General features: G+C 39.6%; 1 protein-coding gene across 1 annotated transcript; it reads right to left on the bottom strand.

Moving 5' to 3' along the window:
* Positions 1 to 8,314: 8,314 nt before the first annotated feature.
* LOC119736257 lies at positions 8,315 to 16,255 on the bottom strand. The gene is made up of 3 exons (XM_038210302.1): positions 15,578 to 16,255; positions 11,499 to 11,588; positions 8,315 to 9,932 (listed from the first exon to the last, which is right to left on the bottom strand). The coding sequence occupies exons 1-3, from the start codon at positions 15,683 to 15,685 to the stop codon at positions 9,537 to 9,539; spliced, it is 594 nt and encodes a 197-aa protein (XP_038066230.1). The 5' UTR covers positions 15,686 to 16,255; the 3' UTR covers positions 8,315 to 9,536.
* Between the last annotated feature and the right edge of the window lie 5,675 nt (positions 16,256 to 21,930).

Genomic DNA, 21,930 nt, shown 5'->3' with positions numbered 1-21,930 from the left:
CCAACAGTTTATACCTTCTGTATGGCCTCTCAGAACCTTGCTATAAATAGCAAGTAGCTGGGCAATACGTGAGAGGTTTGCGGTAACACCATGTGGAAATATCTCTTTTGTGAGTATGTGTGGTTCTGAAGAGAACCTGTTGGGTTAACTCGATTTCGAACAGTATGCTCTGTTCGTCATCAGGAGACTGCCGGACTCTAGCTGGGAAGGTGGTTTAAAGGGACACTGGGTCCTGGAACAGCCCAATTGGGCTACAAAACGCGCTTTGAACTAGATGATGTTAATCGGAAAGAACATTTAAAAGTAGGATATAAACATCGACACAACTATCCTTTAAAAACTGGGCGTTTTTGTGTTATTCCTGTATTATGCGTGCAAAAACGAATTTCGGGGTCCACTTTTGCGACCCCATAAATTTGAGCTGTTTGGATGGTAGTTGTGATTTCATTTGTAAAAATGTTTGCCTTTTGTGGACGTTGAAGAAACCATATTTTTTGCATTGGTGATTGGTCACTGCTGATCCCGAGACACACAACCTGTATATCGTACACTGAGAACGACACTTACTCCATCGTGTCCGATGTAAACAACTGGGGGTTTTTTGTCTTTTCTCGGGAACAATAAGACATTAGGTTTGTTTCCATTCAACCAGATGTTTGAAATAGGCTGAGTAAACAATTCAAAACATGAAATTTTCGGGGATTTCAGGACCTAGTGCCCCTTTAAGTACTGCCAGGGTGCTGTGTGTTCGGTGAACCTTGCAGGTGGACAATTGTGACTGGGTGCTAAGTAGGATCCTAGATGCTGTGTGTTCAGTGAACCGTAGTAGCTGGGCCTTGCAGATAGAGGCGGCGGTAAGGTATAAAGTGCCAATGAAAAGTCTCGTGAATGAAACCATTCCATGCAGATTTTGACTTCAAAATGTGCATCGTTTTTACTCTTTGCTATGTTTGCTACACCCCATCTAGTCCATGAGTCCCAACTGAAGTTGTACATCTGAACCTTCCCAACTCAATTGTTTCAACTGGAACACAGAAAGTTAGGACACTCCCAGCTTAAGTTGGGGCCTTGGTCTATTTGGGGCGTAACATGTTCATACAGTTTCTGCACCTGTGAGTGCTGTTGGGGTGATGCCTATTAACTCTTTCAGTGCCCGCGAAATTTGAAAAGTTTAACCCTAAAGTGCCCAACTTCGAGCGTTTTTGTTAATTGTTCGAAATTCTGTAAAAAAAAAAAAGTAAATAAGTTTTACTCACTAAATTTGTTGTTGTTGCTCTCTGGTATATCCTTGATATATTGGAAAGTCAAAAGTAGTCACAAACATAGTGATACACCCTGAAACACTGACCTGAACACACTTTTTGCAGAAAATACGAGATTTTTTGCTGCGCCCTCTCGCAAGAACTCGAATGAAAAAATAAATACAGGTCGTACATGCATGAAAATGGTACCATTAGAAAGAGCGAGAGCGCCCCCTTTTGATAAACATATTTACTCTACCTCGTACATGTACGAGGTTTGGCAATTTTAAGTACGAACATTTACGAACATTACCTCGTACATGTACGAGGTTGGCGCTATTGGACTAACAAATATACCTCGTACATGTACGAGTTTGGCACTGAAAGAGTTAAGGCACTCACTGTTTCACTTTATAATTTAAGGGGCTGTCTGTATAAATTATAAATTAAACTTTGCTCATCATAGCCGTTGTACAGGTTTTTTTTAGTTAGGCCACACACAAAAATAGTCGGTCTCTGGTCAGACCGGTCGAGTTCCGGATTTGATGCGGCGATGCTTTTTTTTTTTCCAAGCTTGGATTGTACAGACACAATGGATATTATTTTGCTTTTTTGTGTCCTCATGTAGCTTGGTGCCCTACATCATTTGCCTTGGTGCCTTCCATCATAAGCCTTGGTGCCCTTCCCCATTCCTTGATGCTCCTTGGTACAAAAATTTGAGGCGGTGCGGCAATATATGGCGCTGTTGTAGCTACCGCGGAAAATTTGAAGAAAAAAAAAGAGATTGACGCTCACAGATCAAAATCGACGCACACTGACCAGAGGCCGACTTTTGGGGGAGGGGGGGGCCTTAGTTTGTTTTAATTTTGTTTTAGTTATAGCCTTTGTTTAAGTAACAGAAATCAAAGTTCTATCTGCAAAACGGCTGATGATAGTTTTAACCTGTGATGTGCATCACATGATCACAGTCATGTCACTAGTGTCATGAAATGGGTGTCAGACTCATTACGCCCTGCCCCATTATCTGAAAGTAGTCTGGTTCCCAAACCAAAAGATTAAAATTATTCTGACAAATCTTGGGTAACTTAGCCACCAAGGCCAAAAACAAACATGACAAAAATATGGGCAGTACCCTCCCTGCCCGTTTTTGAATTACGTAAAACATCCAAAGTTTAGTGAATGCATTTTATTGATCAGACGTTACGTGTGCAGAGCCACACTTATAACGTCTGATATATCCCAGCATGCATGTTTTATGCAACCCCACTCGCCAGCCAATTGGATTAGAGGTTGTGACGTCACTTAGAGCAGAAATTCAGCCAAAGCTGTCGATTGGTCAATAGCTGCCATGCTTTTCTCATACAACATGGAGTTACCGAATACATGAAAGAAGGCGCTTTCTGAATGGTCAGAATCTGGAGGCCAAGACGCAATGTTGTTTTGCATCATCTGCACGCATACATGCATCATAGACGTTATTCCATAGACTACATGTAGGCCTACCCGTGAATAGTCAGAATCATTTGGTCTGGGAACCAGACTCTATAAGAAAGGGCATTTCCTGTATGTCCCCAAGCAACAAACATGCCAGCAAGTTTGTGGTCTGTAAATTAAAATTGATTCTTTTTTTCCAGAACTGCTTTCAACCATGTAAATATATTTTTTTCACGGAGGTTTGACAAGAAATTTGTTGTAGTTGAGATTTCTTTTTCTTTTATTAACCTTGCTTTGCTACACTTAAGTAAGATTTGAGGCTTTGCATGGTGGAGATACTTAATAATGAAAGGTTTGCGGAAACACCATGTGCGAATAATTTCTCAACTAAGAGAATGGTTCCTATATTCTAGGTCCTCAGCTACCACCTTAGACTGATGGGTCTCCTATACCCTAGGTCCTCCCTCTACTGGCACTGCAACCCTACTGTTCCACTTCAGTGGGCACCAAGCTTGCTCTAGGATCCCGTCTACTTGGCATCCTCACAGGATGCAACTTCACACTTCATTGATTTCGCTTTTTGCTACTTAAGTATTCACTTTCTTAGAGTTTAGGCACTCTCCTGAAGACGGTCAGAGCATACTGACCAGAACGTCGAGTTTATACCTCTGGTTTTTTTCAGAACCATTCTCTTAGTTGAGAAATTATTCGCACATGGTGTTTCCACAAACCTTTCATTATTTATTTGCTACACTTTCCAAAACACTTCAATATTTGCAAATAATTTTGCCTGTAAAGTCAATGGCCTGTAAGAGGGCAAGGATTAATTAATGAACATGGTATTTTTTATTAGCAGTGTATGCACAAAGAATGTTTGAACACAACTTTCATTTTGTGATTTGTTTTCAATGAAATCACATGTAGCATTTTTAGTATGCGAAGGGAAATTAATTGGATTGTAAAATTAAGAGAAGTGTTTTGAGTGCAGGAGTGTTTGACTGTTCAGTTGAATTGAATTCAATTGATATTTGAATGAATTGTGAAACCTTCATATCAAGTTGTACTCTTTGGAATATATTTCATCCGTTTTAGGCCAAGTAAAAAAAAATTACCAGTTTCTCGTCTCTGCAACTTCCTTTCTTCCTGCCTCTATTTTTTTTTTTTAATTCATACATTTGCAATATAGTATATTTATAAATATATTGTCTTTTCATTTGTTTCTAACAAAATTGTAGCTATGTAGAAAGGTTTATACCTCCTTTGGACACAATTTTGCATTCAGCAAAAGATTCAAGAAAATGGAAGAATCAATCCGCCATCTTAAAAAAAAAAAATAGCTCCCGCCTCTCATTTTTTTCAAAAAGCCAAGACGAGAAACTGTTGTTTTTTTACTCAAGCTTCATTTTGAACTTTTTTCTGCAGTAGACATTATTACATGATCCTCATCCAAGAAAAAGTTGCAATCTCTAACTTCTTTGAATTTTCGTTGTTGACATGCTTTTTTATTTCAAAAACCTCAAACGAACACAAATTAACAACTGACCATGGCTAAAACTTTTTTGGCAATTTCTACGAAGCCCAAATGTGTCAACGATGGATGTACATGTAAGTTACATTTCAAAAATTGACAGGGAAGCAGTTTAAACAATGAAATATACAACGGATAAATGATAGCTTAGAAATTGATTCTTATCATTTTGGGTTTTTTGTGAACCACTGTCATCGCAATCATTTCTTTATTCCTTTGTCTTTGTTGAAATAATTTACTTTACTTTAATAATGAGCCATGTCCAAAAAATGTTCTATGGCTACGGTTCACCATGGCATGTAAGTGACAAAAACTGAGCCTTAGGCCAAAAAAAAAAAGTCTCCGGTTTCTGGTATGGAGCTTGTCCAAAAAGTGGTGCGGCGACGCGGCTTTTTTTTTTTTTTTTTACCTGATTTTTTGCTTCAAATGTCGGCTGATGACTGCAAATGGTGCCCGACTAAACTTAGTGCAAATATATGGGAGTCCAGAGAGGCCACATAAAGCTTATTCTTGACCATAACCCAATCTAAAAACACGTTAAAATTGTGCAGCAGCACAATTCCAGTCAAACCAGTGAGTTTGGCGGTTTTGAGACATCATCTGTCATTGAAAAAAAAACTTTTTCATTTTGCCGATGCGCATGGCTACGGCGACGCGCGCGCATACCAGAAACCGGAGACTTTTTTTTTTTTTGGCCTTAGCCACAAATTACATGCTTTGGACATAGCCACACTGACATGTTTGTTTGTGATATGTCACCACGAAATGAGCATACATTTTTGTACAGTAGGAAAATACCATTTTGCAATACAGTGCGGAGAAGCCCAAATTTGAAGGGGTTGTCCATTTTTTCTTTCAGATGAACCTCAATCTGTGAATCCTGTTTTAGCTTTCTTCGTTTGTTCTATCAAACATCTTCAAAACCTACTTTATTTTTTTCATCCCATTTAATTATTTGACTGTTCGTTCATTGTAAAACAACATGGGATATCTAAATGCCATTTTCTCACATTAGTTTTACGACTTCAATTTAGTTGGTGGTCTATATTTCCATTACTGAACTCAGTATCCCCAAATGTTATACACAATTTAAACGTTCAGCAAAATCCAGAAATCGAAAATCTCATTCCTAAAAAAGTCGGACTTTATGCTCAGTTTGTGGGAACAGGTCACATTTGGCTAACAGGAACGTTTCTTTATAAACTAATCAAATTTGATAATAAAGATGAAGGTTTGGCTTTCCAGTGCGACGCTTCCATGCCCGAGCCCCTGCTTTTTTTGTAAAACTCTGAAAACCTCCCCCGAGACAATGATTGTGGGAAATACCAAAAGTAACCATTTTGCGCACTCCAGTAATGGTGGAAAACCAAACCAGTAATCACAGTGTGGGCAACTCGGATTGACCAATATATTCCCATAATATTATATGAACACAAATCTACACAATATAACAGCAAGACAACCAACAGTACATGTAATTAAATACTTTATAGAATAAATGAAGTTTCCAACAAAAAAACATTTGACTAGAATTTAAAATGTACACAATTTTGTTTCTATACATGTGTAAGATAATAACTTGTTTTGGTATAATACACGTGTCATCTTCTCATATAATAATGCCCACCGTGGAAGCACATTATTAAAGATGAGCTCGATAATGTACAAAATAGACCTGACATATGAGGCAAACATTGTGATAAATAGATACCGAGGCTATATCCGAATTGATGTCTGGCACTTTTGTCTAGGCTTAAACAATAGATTGATCCAAGCCCCGCCTACTGCGTGCATTTGAGCAACAACGCGCGCGTCTCCCAATGCCATACTGCATGTTTCAGACACACACGTCATGTGCACACGCACACATGCAGGGGTGAGATTTGCCAGGATTTTTGGTCAGGGTTTTTCCCTGATTTCAGGATTTTTGATCAGGATTTTTGCTGATTTCAGGATTTTTTGTCGGGATTTTTCCTTACTTCAAGATTTTTGGTCAAGATTTTTTCCTAATGCAGGATTTTTCAAGAATCCTTCTTGAAATATGGAATTCCTAAGGTTTCACCACGAACATTTTTGTTATAAGAGTTTACATGAAACAGAAGAAATGGGTATGAATTACTTGGCTACGGCTACGGCTTGAAATTACACACAGGTCTATGGGAAGTGGCTGCAGCGGCTACCATAGAGGCTTGCGTAATTTCTAGCCATTAGCCGAGTGATTCAGACACAGCCTTGGTCAGGATGTGCTGACTTAGCCGTAGACATAGCCATAACCCTATTTGGACACAGCCGTAGTCAGGATGTGCCGACTTAGCCATAGACATAGCCATAACCCTATTTGGACACAGCCATAGTTAGGAAGTACTGACTTAGCCGTAGACATAGCCATAACTCTATGCAGACACAGCCTTTAATAGTCGGGACGTGCTGACTTAGCCATAGACAAAGCCAACACCCTATTCAGACACAGCCTCAGATTTTTAGCATGTACATTTGTACAGTGACAGATATGCATGAGCAGTCCAGCAATAACTTGAAATACTCCTGAAGAAGTTTTACTTATTTTTTTATCTACTGGAAGTATGTCAGTTCTTTGGTTCAGATTATAGCAAAGATTTGTTACTGAACTTGGATTTGTTTGCTTGGCGGCTGAGTGGTGATCCCCTTTCCTTTTTGAAAACAATTTTAAAAGATCCCCATTTGCACCTTTGGTCAAGGAAAAATCAGAGCCAATTGCTTGGACCGTCTCTGTTATGTACAGTCGAATCTCGTTAGTACAAACTCTGTTAATACAAAATTCTGGTTATAACAAACATAAAGCCTTGGTCCCGACTGTGCATTTATGTGCACAATGAGTGGGACTGATGTTCCTCTTAATACAAAATTCTGATATAACAAACAATTTGGCTAGGTCCGAACAAGTTTGTATTAACGAGACTCGACTGTATGCGGACGGCACATGGTGTTAGATCATCCAACTTGTAATACCAATTGTCTATACTTCATAAAACTCTCCAATTGTTTTCTTCTGAAACCATGCTATTCACATATACATTTTCTCCTCTCTTTATCTGCAGTTTGTGTTATTTCTTTTGCCAAATCAAAAGAACTTAACATAAAAATATGTAACATAAACCTATATCTGGCCAAACATAAAAATTGGATCAAGCATGCTTGTATACATGTACTTTATATATAACTTTGGGAACGTACATAATTATTCACACTACAATCATTCAAAAGATATGTAACATAATGGCATTATGGCAATACGACTAATACAATACTAGAATCTATCAAAATTTGCAGAACTGAAACTGAAGGGTTTAAAGAACTACAAACAATAACAATATCACATCAAACTGCTTTCTAAATAAAAAAAATGCATGAACAAGATGTTGGGAGACAAATGCTATTTATGATCAAGTAATGCTGTGACTACCTTGATGCTAAAACAACAACCACCACAATTTCATCTGAAGTTAAAAGAAAGCAAAAAACATCGTGAAGAAAGTATTTGTTTTTGTTTTTGAAAGCATGCTTGCATTATTCTACAATCCCCATTCATTGCTGTATAATGGGATACAGTTTTTTCCGAATACATGTAGAAGGAAATTGGAACAGAACTTTACAAGATGAAGAGGTACACACCTTGGGAATAAGTGTGTCTTAGAAAGAGCAGAATACACACGTCTGCAGCTTTATGTATCCTTTATTAAAGGGAATATACATCATTTGCTTTTGCTGTAATTTTCAGAAATGGATGGAATTGGGGGGTTGGAAATATATAGCAAATATAGTTACACTGATTTTTTTTGAGGTTTTGGGTTCGAAAATGCTATAAAAACCAAGAAAAACAATCATTTTCCTGTAGTCTGGTTCCCTGACTCCATATAAGAAGAAACAGAGCAGTTTACATACATTGGGGAATTGTAAGGTCAGGGAACCAGTCTAGCTGGCTTGTACCCGTTCATAGGTGTGTAGGCCTAATCAATTGCAAACAAGTGCGATTGTCAATTGGGGCCAGTATTTGAGGAAAAAAAGCCAGTTTTTTCCAACGCTGGTCGGCCGACCAGCGTTGGAAATTGATACAAAAATACCAATTTTGGTAGTTTTATTTTTTGATGTTTGCAAATGTTGTATTTTCCCTTTGAGCACAGGTGGAATTTATTTCAACAAAAAGAAATGCCTTTGGTGAATTTAATTGATAGGGTCATTCCAAAACACTCATCTTCACTGAGCCTTTCTTTTCCAGTCTAACTTTCAGTAAAGGGCTTCTCTTCCCAGGATTGAATGAGCTATTTTAATACTCTCAAATATTCAACAAATTCAGACTACGAAATTGGTAACCTCGACCTAGTAACCAAACAATTTCAAGATTTAGTTTGTAACCAGGGCTAGTGTTTCTGCAAGGGAGAGTCTTTCTCTGGAATTTGTGCAATAAGCATTGCAATAGAATGAGAAGGGTCATTGCCATTTTGCTGTGGGTCTCCGATGCATGAAGCGCAATATGTGACAGAGGGACCCCCCCCCCCCTCTTTGGTGTTGGTCATTGTGTTACCAGAATCTCAGGAATTCTTTTGAGATATCTAGGGGGATGTGTTAGGTAAAAATAGTCTAGGGTGTGTGTAGGGTATAGGGTGATTTGGGGGGGGGGTTTACACCTGGGTACACTCCGATGGGCATCTGTGGATTGTGACCATTTGGTTTTCAGTTTTTCCTGTGTCAAAAGGGTCCTCTTGGAGTGCTTAGTCAACTTCTCAGCCAATCTCTGCCACTGGGCCCAGTCTTCAGTAGACAAAGCACCTCTTCTTTGGCCCAGACAGGCAGTCCCACACTCTCACATCGCAACAGATTTTAGGTCCTGAATTCTCTGCGACATTACTCCTCAAGGTTCCCCATTGTTCGACCCTCCATCACCCTGTAAAAGTCTTCAGGCAGACATTTCCAAGTTCCAAGTTCGGCCCAACGTTCCACAAGGAACTCTGTCCTCAATTGTTCAGTTTATCATCAGAAAGTTAGCTTTCAACATCCCAACTGTTGTCCACTCATGTCCCTACTCGTTATCACCTGATAAAAACCCACAGAATTTTAGATTATGCCCGATAGTATAGCTGCACTTCTCGATCAGCATCTATATACACTGGTACTATAACCCTTGTTCCTGGTCAATAGGAACACTACTGCCCTACAATCCTTGTGTCTGGTCCATGTAAAGGAAAACTAGTCCAGGCAGTCAGCAAAACAATGTTCCATAAATTACCCACGGTTCAAAACTCCACCAGATTCTTCCAGCCACTGGCTACTTCTCAATCAACAGCTATAGACCGGTACTATAATCCTTGTTCCTGGTCCATGGGAGCAATATTGCCCGGCATTCCTTGTTCCTCAATATATACAATATTGCCCTGGTCCAGAGAAACAACACTGACCTGCAATACTTGTGCCTGGTCTATAGTACCACTACTGCCCTGCAGCCCTTGTGCCTGGTCAATAGCATTACTGACTGGCAATTCAATGCCTTCCATCATTTCAACAGGCAATGTTTCTTGGCCTTCGGCGCTGGTTCCCTCACCAGTTTCGTTGGCATCTTTCCTGTAACATCCGGCGCAGACGGGTTGGGTGAGGTAGTAAGGGTCCATCTGCTCTAGTATCGCTCTACCCTCCGCCAAGAGTCCCTCTTCGATCTCCCTGAGATTCGCATTTTTCTCTTCTAAACGTGCAATTTCCTGAAGGTTGAATGAGGGGGGAAATGGTGTTATTGTTTCGTTGCTGCCCGTGTATGTCAACCTCATCAATATCCACCATCGATCCTTGACAGGGGTATTTCTCTGGGGGTGTTAGAGGGTCTAAATCTCCTTCTTGGGCCACACAAAAAAAATCATGCAGAGAAGCACAGCGAATGACTGCTCACTCCCCCCCCCCCCCTATTCCAGGATCCGCCCCCATTCTGCATTTATGTACCATAACCATAACCCAAACCCTGATCTGTACTGCACTCTATTACTCCATCACCCACTCCTACCCCTGTGCATAGCTCCCTGATTTCTATTCTCTCCTTTTACCCTAATCTGTGCCAAAATGCATCCCAGTTTACACCCTTTACCTCCATTCTGTACTCACATCTGTACCTTCTATGCGCCCTTGTTTGTAGTGTACCCCTCTTTTTGTACCCACTTCTGTACCCCACTCGCATCCCTGTATTACCCCTACTCCACATTTGTATCCATATACAATGTAGGCCTATGGACCCCACCTTTTTGTATCCACTTTTGTATCTCCTTCCCTGTATACCCTGTACCCCTCTTTTTGTACCTGCTGCTTGACCGACCTGTATCCCATTATATACCACCATTCTTGTACAAATGTACCCCTACCCACTTCGTGTACCCAGTTTGCATCCCTTTTTATACACCCCTTAACCATTCACCCTCTTCACTTCACATCCACATTAATTCTTATAAGAGTCTTACCATATTTGTTCCCATCAACAGCCTGAACCTTCACCCACCCCACCCAGCAAATGCCAGCCTTCCCCTCTGTGTCCTAGCTACTATCTGGTTCTATCATCCTCTGGACCCTGCATCCCAGTTACCCAACCGCCCAAAAAACCTAGTCAACCAACTCACCCATACCCTGCACCCTACCCCAGTGTACCCCATCTGCACCCCTGTAGCCTCAACCAACCCCACCACCAACCCATTCCTCGTAAATCTTTTGCCCCTCATAAATTCTTACTCAATCACTGCGAACCCCATACACCCTCATTTTTCTCCCCAACTGTACTACTGTAACAACTGTAACATGTAGTACAGTTGGGGAGAAAAATGAGGGTGCCCATGCAACCCGCAACCTAAGCCTTTCACACGTCCACGTCCACACACCTACCCACCCATCCACCCACCCACGATTACATAGGCATAGAAGTGGGGTACTTCTTTTGTTCTCGTGTACTAAAATCTTGCAACGTCGCACACTTATGTCAAAATGCTATTATTTTAACCAGAGTTCATTTCCTGGGCTGAAATTCGGACTTAATGTCCCTTTTCTAAAACTCTTCCACTTGCGAGGGATCAACCCACCTTGGAAATTCCTAGTTTTTGAGAAAAATCCATATTTCTATTTCGTGAAAAACTTGTGGGGTACCAAAACGGTACCCCGCAAGTCGGTGGGCATTCCTTGTGGGGTACCTCCCATTGTTCCGGTACCCCACAAGGCAGTGTTTTCTACACTAAACCCTTGCTAGTCACCCTGTGACACCCCTTCCCAACCTCCACCCACCCCTCTTCCCTTACCCTCATGCTCTGTTCATCCTCATCCTTTTTCCTCTGCCTACTCCTTGCCGAAGACTCCCTGTTCTTCTCTCGCTTGATCTCTTCCTTGGTCTGGTGGAGATAACAAAACCAAATCTCTCATCAAGTATCATCAAAATAGCAATGAGAACTGCTCAAACAAAATGTAAAACACAGGACGATTTTTAAAAAAATAAGGTGAAAGTTAAGGTGTTGCACTTTAGTCCATCAAAAGGACATCACAATTAATAATCAAATGGCCCAAGTAATGTAATTTTTTTGATGCAATCCTTGAAAATGCACCTTTGTTTCCAATTTAACCTTATTTTCAATTTTTGTTTTGCCATTTTCAAGGGTATTTTGGTGCCTTTTTGGTTTTTATACTAATGCTCATTTCCATATTCATGAGCAAAAGTGTGATGTCATTTCAGGCAGAAATCTCAATGTTACAGTAATTTCAGCACCTCAAGTTGCCAGAATTTTGGATATTTTGCTGTTGTAACTATTTTCTTTTCTTTGATGATTCGTTGTGTCAGTACATGGCAGTATAAACCCAATGAGCAAACCTTTCTCACAATAATGAGTACATTTTGGGGTTCACAATTTGAACACAAAACCCATAAACTGAACAGTGTCTTCCTGAAATGACATCACAGCAACACTGCCCTCAGTTGTCCAGAAAAGCATGGAACATTTGAATGTTTAAAGAGGTGCACTTTTCAATAAAATTAACCCAATATGGATGTCAATAGTTTTCATACATCTATGAGGAGGAAAAAGTTGCACAGAATATGTTATTAAGAAAAAATAATTGCAGTCATAGTCATCCAGTTCAAAAACAAGTTATAGGCTATTCAAATGATCGTTCACAAAGGCAACAATAGCTAGAACTTAGTAGAAGGATTGTGATGTATATGCGAACGGTCTCCCTCTAAAGAAATAGTCGTGACAAGGGTGCATTTGTAGTTAATACAGTGTGAATGATTTTAGGAGTTTATTGGCGTTCCCCATTGAAAATATGGCATGAGCCAGGGTTTGTTTCTTTTCCAAGTAGGCCTTCTGAAAGGCCAACTGGACTTCATCTCGACTTGTCACAAACAAAAAGCCACCTTTCCCGGACTGTCCGAAAACCATCTGATTAGCAATTCATTATTATGCTGTACTTCGTCATTACGTGAAGGCCGTTACTTAGATTAGTGGCCAAACGGCGACCAACAATGCGGTTGTCGAAAGATGTCGACCGGCCGGGAGGCAGTTGATGCATTATTCATTAGAGATTGTGCATACTAATCATTTTGGGAGGAGTCAAAACCGCGCGCGTTTACTTCCCAGGGGCCATATTAATGGAGCTGGTAAGCACAGAAAATAATGCGCTTAGCAAAGAAATACGGATACCAGCCAAACTGTCATCAATGTATATTGCTTTTTAACTGGTTCCCAGCTCAATTTCTGATTAGCAGGTCAATATTCTAAACATTTGTTTCTTGTTAGCAGCTCTATAGTTGGCCCAGTTCGTCCGCAATGTCTAGCTAGCCAACCCAACATACTGATTTTGCGATATTGCTTATATTATGGAAAAACCCTTAACTGAGTAATGTCCGTATCGCTGCGCTAGAAAACCGCGGGGAAAAAAGTCAACCAGTTCGGCCATCCGGTTCCGGCTTTTGTTGTACATGTAAAATACTTGAACATTCATATTACTACACTACAAAACAGCTGTTTGACATTCTACTAAATTAATGGCATTAGACACTGTCCCGAGAAGAAAGTAATGAGAACAAATTTTGAAAGTTTTAATTTCTCATCACCATTAAAGGGAATATACAACATTTGGAAACATCGAAAAATAAAACTACCAAGTTTTTACGAAATACCTTACTAGGATGTTGGTAAATGACAGTCTAAAGCATCCTGTAAAATCATGGCACCTGGTGTGAAGTCATTTTCATGAAAATGGTAAATTTGTATAAATTTCCAATTGTGGTCGGCCGACCACCGTTGGAAAAACCTAACTTTTCTTTAACTACTGCTCCAAATTCACCATTTTTTCAGTCCAAATTTTGTTTGCTATTGGTTACATGTTCATGAAAGGGTGCAGGCCAGCTAGACTGGTTCCCTTACCTTACAATTTGCCGGCATCTATAAATTCATCCATTTTATCTTTAGTGGAGTCAAGGAACCAGACTACTCCACCATTTGTGTTTTTCTTGATTTTTCTAGCATTTTCGAACACAAAACTTCAAACATGTCAGTGTGACAATATTTGATCTATTATATAGTAACCCCTCAAATAGTTCATTTCTGAAAATAACAGCAAAAGCCAATGATGTACATTCCCTTTAAAATATCTGAATATGGACAAGCGCTGGTTTACATCAAAGTTGAAATGTCATTTCAATGATTCTCCTTTTACTGAATTACTGTTCACGTTAGTCAACTTGTGTTGTACCGTATAGGTCCTATTCCTTGCAGTAGCATGGGGTATTCAATTTCACGTGGAAGGGAAATGGATGCGGCGATCAAGACCTCTCACTAGACCCAAGGAATGTGTATTAATTACAATGGAGTAGCTATTAAAAACAGAATATTTCGGAAGCCATATGGGAGGTGTGTTTTGTTATGTAAACTCATTACCAATGAATGCACAAGAGCTATACTTATGCGTCTATACAGGGTGATTCAAAAAAACCGACACTCAAATGTTGGGACCATTGTTTGAGAGAAGTTCTGCATGTAGCATTTTCAAAAAATATATGAAAGCCCAATTCATAAGCTTGCTTTTAGTATAAGAATCATTCAAATCACTTATGTACTTTTCAAATTACGGAATGCACCGTTTTAAGGTTCTGTTCCCGGATCACAGAAAGGGTGTGCGTTCTTTCAGCAAAACGAAAACAGTCACACACATCCCTATGTGATTTGTTTTCGTTTTGCTGAAAGAACACTGAACTTTTTGTGTGATCCGTGGACAAAACCTTAAAACGGTGGTTGTGTTTAAAAGTATGTAACTTCAAAAGAACATGAGAGATTTGAATGATTCTTGTACTAAAATAAAGCTTATGAATTGTGCTTTCATATCCTAGATTTTAAAAATGCTACATGCAGAACTTCCTTAAAACAATGGTCCCAACATTTGGGTTTTGGGTATTTTTTACTCACCCTGTAGTATCCCTGTTGAACAAAGCACACACTATTCATAAAATGGAATTTGCTTCGGGGGGATGTAAATTTAATAATTAGGTTTTGCCCTTCACTTTTACTCAGGAGGTAAGATACAGAGTATATGGTGTTTATACGTCGGTGAAGGGCAAAACCTAATATTAAAAAGAACACACCTTCAAGATGGCTGCTCTGCAAACGGTCTATACAATTCGCTCTTAAATTAAAGAAGTCATTACAGTTCATTCAGTCCGTTTGGTCAAAATAGTCACCGTCTGGTATAGTCTTCAGAAGCGAGATCACATCCGGATCACATCCTATTTTTCTCTATCTTGAACACAACATAACATCTAAGAGAGAAAGCATTTCTCAAAATCTCACAGGATAAAACCTTCAGAAACTACACAACTTATGTGTCTTAAAGAGTGTGCCGTTTTACGAAGAAGGGCTGACTACCCCCCCCCCCCAAAAAAAGGGGGGTTGCATTGTTATTAGCGAAGATGATTTCTGTGTTGCATGTTTCATGAAGAGAAGTGGCAAGCTTCAATTGATGTACATGTACAGGTAAATACAGGGTTAACAGTCGTCTCCTGTGGCGATATTTTAAAATATAATTTCTTTTTTTGGGGGGGGGTTTCAGTCTGACAAACTTTTAGCCTCGACAAAAACAAAATATGGATTTCTCCTCGTGTGTTTTTTTATGCCCAATGATCATGTAGTACATTTTGAATGACTTCAAATACTTCTAAAAGTGAAAGTCTTAAGCAGTTCTACAAACTCTGCATCACTGCAAGTTGGTACTTATACTGATTGAATTAGGTTACACTAATGCAATCTACGTTAACAATGTCTTAAGGCGTCAGGCAGCAATGCATCATGAGAGTGAGAAGTGATTGCTTCAGTTAAGATTCTGAAATGTTTACCTTCTTATCCAGCCGTCTGGAGGTCGAGTCCGCCTCCATGGCCAGCACCACGCTACGGTAGTTCAAACACTGCCCATCCACCACTAGGCCAGACAGCATGAAATCCATGGAAACTCAGCGGGCACGGACAAGACACCACACCGGACAATGGACGGCAGAGACGGTACCCGAGTGGACCAGAGAGCGGTGAATCGATCGCAACTCTCGGAGCGGGGATTCCCGATAACCTGAATAAATTATGAAGATGTTATCCTTACTAGTCAAAAACAAGCGCCGACAGTTGGTTGTGGTTGATATTGAGGCGCGCGCGCGTGCGCCACAGTCAATGACCTTTTATTCCTATTTTCCTGGATAGGCTAGTGAATAACAACCATCAAACTCATGGTGTAATGCATAACAAAGGATAATTCTCCAAGTTCTTGATGATAATTTCTTACGTCTACAAGGCCATGTCATCTTTATACATAAGAGAGGGGCGTGACTACGCACAGTCTTAGACGTGAGCCTTATATCAGACTCGAATCGCGTCTACGGGGAAATCCCGTTTTCTCGGGGATTCCCCACTTTCTATTTTACCATGCCTTAACCGTATACCGGTAAATGGCAGCGCTACATATGTGCTATATTATATTGGCATGCTCTGCGTTCGTTAGTAATGGCAACATTTCCCATCTGTTTCATCCATTACATTGCTCCTCGCAGCAATTACTGCTGCATACCCAAGAGGTTGTATGACGATTCTTTCCCATACGATAGCACATTAATGTAATGCAGCATTGGCAGCTGCATTGTGATGATCTGGCTGCGTGCCAAGATGTGGGGAATCCCCATTTCAAGGGACCTACCATATGGTACTATATACGATGGCTGCAGTGCACGTATAATTCATAGAGGTTAACACAATATCCGCACATCCCTAGACTGTTCGTCCTCTTGCAGCGCAGCGTGGAAACTCCCTCATTATCATAAAAGACAACCTTGGCACAAAATTGCCCTTTCTTCTCTGTGTTTTATCTCTCTGAAGGCATTTTCACCATACCATATCACAGCTATGAATTCATAGTACATCGCATGCAATGTACATGTACTTGTACATAATCATTATGCGCATTGGGCAACTGTTTTTAACGGAAATCTGAGAGGGATATACAATGTGTGTTTAGCTCATAAATGAATGTGTTTATTTTGCATCGTTTGCAGCTTTGCAAACCCAACATGAGTCGATTTTTTGGCTTGTATTTTTTTTGTGATGATGATGAAAATTACATTTCGGCAATCGGCGTCCGGAACCGATTAGACTTCACTCCAGTCTAACTTCTTTCGAAATGTAAGATACCGTCTTATTTCATAAATATATTCTCTTTGTTTATTACTCACAACATACTAAAATGATTTAAACAAACAGAGAATCGAAACGAATAATGGATGTCACCACCGTCAGTCTTTTTTTTGGCAAAACTGAGTTTATTTAATTTATTGATTGAATTGATTAATGAGTTATTCGTTGTTTGCTTGACTTGTTTAGTATATATCGTGTACATAAACGCTTTAAAATTCAAATCAGATGATTTTGGCCCACAACAAAAAAAACTCCTCAATTCAAATTGTGCCCAGTTAAGGCAGGACCTCACATGCAAGGGCGGATCCAGAACACAATTCTTTTTTGGGGGGGGGGGGCCAAACAAATGTTGGTCCCCCAAAAAAGTGGGTCCAAAAAATTGCGGCGTGGGTTTGGGGCCCGATCAAGGGCTCCAAATTTTGTTTGGATTCTAGATGCTCTGTGGTGCGATCTGAGGCAATTTCTAACCACTATAACCAATGTTGTTTAGGAAAAGATGGTGGTGTACTCATTGCCTGCCTTTTTTGCGACGTCTCTTAACAAAACAAATTGGATTCGGGGGGGGGGGGGGTTTGGGGGGGGGGCCCGATCCGCCCTTGCTCACATTTGGGAATTTCGGAATATCAGCTGAAGGGCAAAGGTGAAGTGCGGTTGGCCTGACGTTTTGTTCAACAGGTGTTTCATGTGACCTCTGTTATGACGACTCTGGGAACCAGATTAGTAAGCCTCGCCCGAATAGCTAGGCTACGGCTAACGGAAACACATGTCTATGTGATGTGGCTGCAGCCGCTTCCATAATAGGCGCGTGTGTAATCGCAAGTCGTAGCCAAGCATTTCGGACACGGCTCTTGTTTGTAACTAATAACACAATGTTAAAAGCAGCATGCACGCCTACCCAGCTGGGCCCAGGGGAATACATTCTCAGTTGGGAATAGATTCCTAACTGGGCAGCTAAGACACTTTTTCTTTTCATTCATTCATTCATTCATTCATTCGTAACTGGTTTATTGTTTAAAAAGTTAACTTGAATAACATCCATCACGGCTCGAAAGCCAAACTGCAGTTAAACACGTTTAAAAAGTTGGTGTTAATCAAGATTATGTAAACCAAAAATATCAAAACTACTTATATATTTCGTTAAAATTTCAATTAAAATCAAAAATATTCATGTTCTGCAAATTTAAAGTTTACATAGAAATGAAAAGGGAATTGAAAACAATAGCAAATATATGAAAATGTCATTTAAAAAAGACAGCTATTAACATTATATTAAGAAATGTGTGGGAACTATTTCATATGTGAAAAGAGAAAAATATGGAAACCACGTTTGATTTTTATCTTTTAAACCTTTGGATCGGGTTTCCAAAATGTTTATTATTTTTTAAAGTGTCTAAAATTCAGTCGTTCGCCACCATTGGTAATTTCAACAATAATACAATTTTGCTTGAAGTATTAAAATAGAAATAAATTTGAACAATTAGTAGTAAATAGTTTAAACCTTGAAATGTTGGGAACATTGAGATAATCATGCATTTTAACTTCATAAAAGAATATTGTCCAAACCAGCTGCGTAGCCAATGCGGGCGTGGGGGCATAAAAAAGTCGCCCCCCCCCCCCCCTCGCCCCCTCCCCCTGGAAATTTGTTAGTCCTATAATCATGGGCGTCGCCAGGATTTTTTCTAGTATTTCTCAACACATTCTCGATTTATCAGTTTTAGAGGGGGCAGGGACATTTTGCCCCCCCCCCCCCAACTCATTAAATTTACACCACTTAGTCTTCGCGCCTCTTTTTTTTTCTTCCTTTTTTTTCTTTCTTTTTTTGGTTGCTTTTCCAGGGGGGGGGGGTCAAGTGCCCCCCTTGCCCCCATGCCTATAATAAGTGACCATGTTAACGCGTTCAACAAAAATTCCCCCCACCCCCCCCCCCCTCATTGGACCCCCCTAATCCTCATTCCTTTGTTTGTATAACTTTTTATCAACAGCTCTCATTGATTTTGTACACGAATTTCAATCGTGGACTATCGGTCAATCGTGGACGTCTTGTTTGTGCCTTAACCCTTTTATCCTAGGTCCACGATTGCCGGTGTTAACACACTCACAATCACCCCCTATGTTGGCTGGGCAGCTAATCCAAACACCCCTACAGAGAAACGAATTGCTTCTTACCTCCGGCACAAATCAATGACATTCCACGAGTCTACTCCAGAAAGGGGAATCCCCATTCACAAAGCGAAAGTTGTCAACAATCACCGCGTTCACACGAAGAAATATTTTGTATGATCGCAAAGTCAAAACATTCTTCACAAGTTGCGATCATCATCATCAACATTAACAGTAAACCTACAGTGTTCCCGTGCTCCACGGTAAAAATGATTGTTATTTAGGTTCTCCATTTGATTTTATACCTCTGAGTTACTCAATGTCTGTGCGAAAAGTCTATGGTGTCCTCAATATTGCGCAACTTCATGACTACACGAATAATCAAAGCCATCGTTTCATCATATGCGCTAGCCACTACCCTCGCTTCGCGCAGTTTACGCAAGACACATACGGGTACGGCCCTGTTAAAGTGATTAATTCCAAAAAAGAAAACAACGTAGGAAGTGATAGCATATGCATATGACACTGCAGTTGTGCCTCAATTATGTTCCACCGTACGTATAATGATAGTTTTCTCTAGTATGTAAATGGCCACAGTCCTGTTTATAACTGTGCGCAAACATTGCCTGGCTCGTAATGTCAACGCGGGGTGTCACACTTTCGAGGAAACAAAGGCAATTTTATGTTTTCAAGTGTTTCATAAAATGTTTTACCCGGAAGTTTGAGTAGATTTACTTCACAGATGACCCTGGAATTTGTATTTTTTTCGTAGTCGTACCTTAGGTTTACATTACAATGACAACATTTAGTTACAAATTCAAAGAATTTGTCGGCTGATTTCGAGACCAAGTAATTTGACTAAAGTTGTTTTTGACATTAATTTTATTCTGCTAAACAAGTCTCAAAAATCACCTTTTTTTCATCACAACTTTTTTGAATCACATATCTCATTGGGAAAAAAACATTCAAAGTTTCCAACGAGATGTGATTCAAGATATGTGATTTACAAAAAAAAGTCGTCATTGGCAAACTTGTCATTTGATTAATGTTCAAGGGCCCCGTGCAATGTTATTATTTTAATGCAACCCTTGAAAAGACACATTTGTGTCCTCTTTTACATCATTTTCAATTTCGTGTTGCCATTTTCAAGAGTATTTTGTGATTTTTTATTTTATGCTGTTGAAAATTTACATATTCATGAGCAAAAGTGTAATGTTATTTCAGGCAGAAACCGCAATATTTCAGCTATTTCAGCACCAAAAGTTGCCAGAAATTGGGATATTTTGAGCAAACTTTTCTCACAAATGTTTTCAATGATCACAATTTGGGGTTCAGAATTTGACATAAAACCCCTAACCTGACAGGGTCTTCCTGAAATTCAATCACGGCAACAGCGCCCCCAGTTGTCCCCCAAAACATGGACTTTTTTATGTTTAAAAGTGCACTTTTGAATAAAATTAACCAAAAAGGATGTCAAATAGTTTTCATACATTTAAGAGGAGTATAAAGTCGCACAAAATATGTTCCTCAGAAAAAAATAATGGCATGGACCATTTAGGTGTGACGAGTTACCAACATAAAAAGAAGGGGAAAAAAGAAGAAGAAAAAAAGAGGCCAATGAAAATGCTGACTCATTCGCTATGTTTTGACTTGAACAATAGTGGGTGTTCTTGGTCATTTCCGGATTCATGTTCACCCATTCATTCTGCGCTGCCCTTTTAGTCCTGCAGCGGTAACTCGTAAACCATCCAATTTCCGGGGAAATATTTTGTTTCATAGCGTATTGTTTTTTATAAACATTTGGCTGATAACATGTTTTCAGAATGTCGAACGTTCACATTTATTGTTACCTTTTATTTCGTAGACGGTAAAGTGTGTTTTTATTTTGGTTTGCTAGTTTTTTTTTGATATTTGGGAAGTGATCCACCTTATATCTGTTCCTAATTCTCCTTTCAATTTTTTCCTTTTCTTACTTTTCCTTTTTCATATTGGGTGTAAAACGGGACAATACAATACCCAGGACTTTCAACTTAGGCCCAGTAAAAAAAAAACCACCAGTTGATCTTTCGGATTATTGTTTTCTTCCAAAAAGAGGAGGATGAGGGCCTTTTTATTTTGTTTATTTTTTATTGAAAAATAGGCTTAAATAGCCATATTTAGCTTACACGATATGTGCCTTGAAAAGGAGGAGGCCCTTTTTATTTAATAGTTCTGTGTAGTTGCCTACTATAGTTGATGATCAAAAAAACCTGTGCTTATTGAACATTTATATACATGTAGTTAGAAGCATCTGAACTTCTGAAACATCTTTAAAAAAAATTGTTATGTCTGAAATTCAAAAATAAAATTGATGCAGCCTCAAAAAAAGGACGCGGGCAGAGACGATCAACTGGGTTTTTTTTCTTTCGCCTTAGTTCAGGATAAAAGAAAAATAACCCAAAAATGTGCAGATAAAAGTTGCATCCTCGAAATGTGAAGGGAAAGGGTTACGTTTTAAAATACTGCTTGTCGTTCAACCTGTTTTTTTTTTATTGGGGGTGTTTTACACAGATTTTTCTAAAAGCAAAACGGTAAACCTTACTCTATTCCACAACACGTTCATCTTTGGAAGTGCGTTGTTTCTGATTGCAACTGGGATAAAATCCCAGCCGCCATGCAATACCTCGGGACTTCCCCGATGCTGAGTAATAAATCTCTTGCACTCTTGACATCTTGAGTCCGTGTCACATGAGGGTCTAGGACACGTATTAGCTGGAAATCTGCGACCAAAGGCTGAAAGTTTTTACTCAATCGTGGAATTTGCAGATCTAGGAATCTATTGTGTCTTTCACAATGTACATTTCCGCTTACATGGGTTGAAATTATACCCCTGGGGTAATGCGTGAAATTGATCAGCCAGCTTGCCATAATAGTT

This window comes from Patiria miniata, unplaced genomic scaffold, assembly GCF_015706575.1.
Source record: "Patiria miniata isolate m_02_andy unplaced genomic scaffold, ASM1570657v1 HiC_scaffold_29, whole genome shotgun sequence".
Lineage (NCBI taxonomy): Eukaryota > Metazoa > Echinodermata > Asteroidea > Valvatida > Asterinidae > Patiria > Patiria miniata.
Note: the sequence above shows the minus strand (reverse complement) of the source record. Positions and strands in the feature narration are given on the sequence as shown.

Excerpts from the sequence above, each read along its gene's own strand:
- LOC119736257 (XM_038210302.1), bottom strand. The coding sequence starts at position 15,685 with ATGGATTTCATGCTGTCTGGCCTAGTGGTGGATGGGCAGTGTTTGAAC. Across the intron at positions 11,589-15,577 it reads CCAGACGGCTGGATAAGAAG|ACCAAGGAAGAGATCAAGCG; the intron begins GTAAACATTTCA and ends TATCTCCACCAG. Across the intron at positions 9,933-11,498 it reads AGGATGAACAGAGCATGAGG|GAAATTGCACGTTTAGAAGA; the intron begins GTAAGGGAAGAG and ends TTCAACCTTCAG.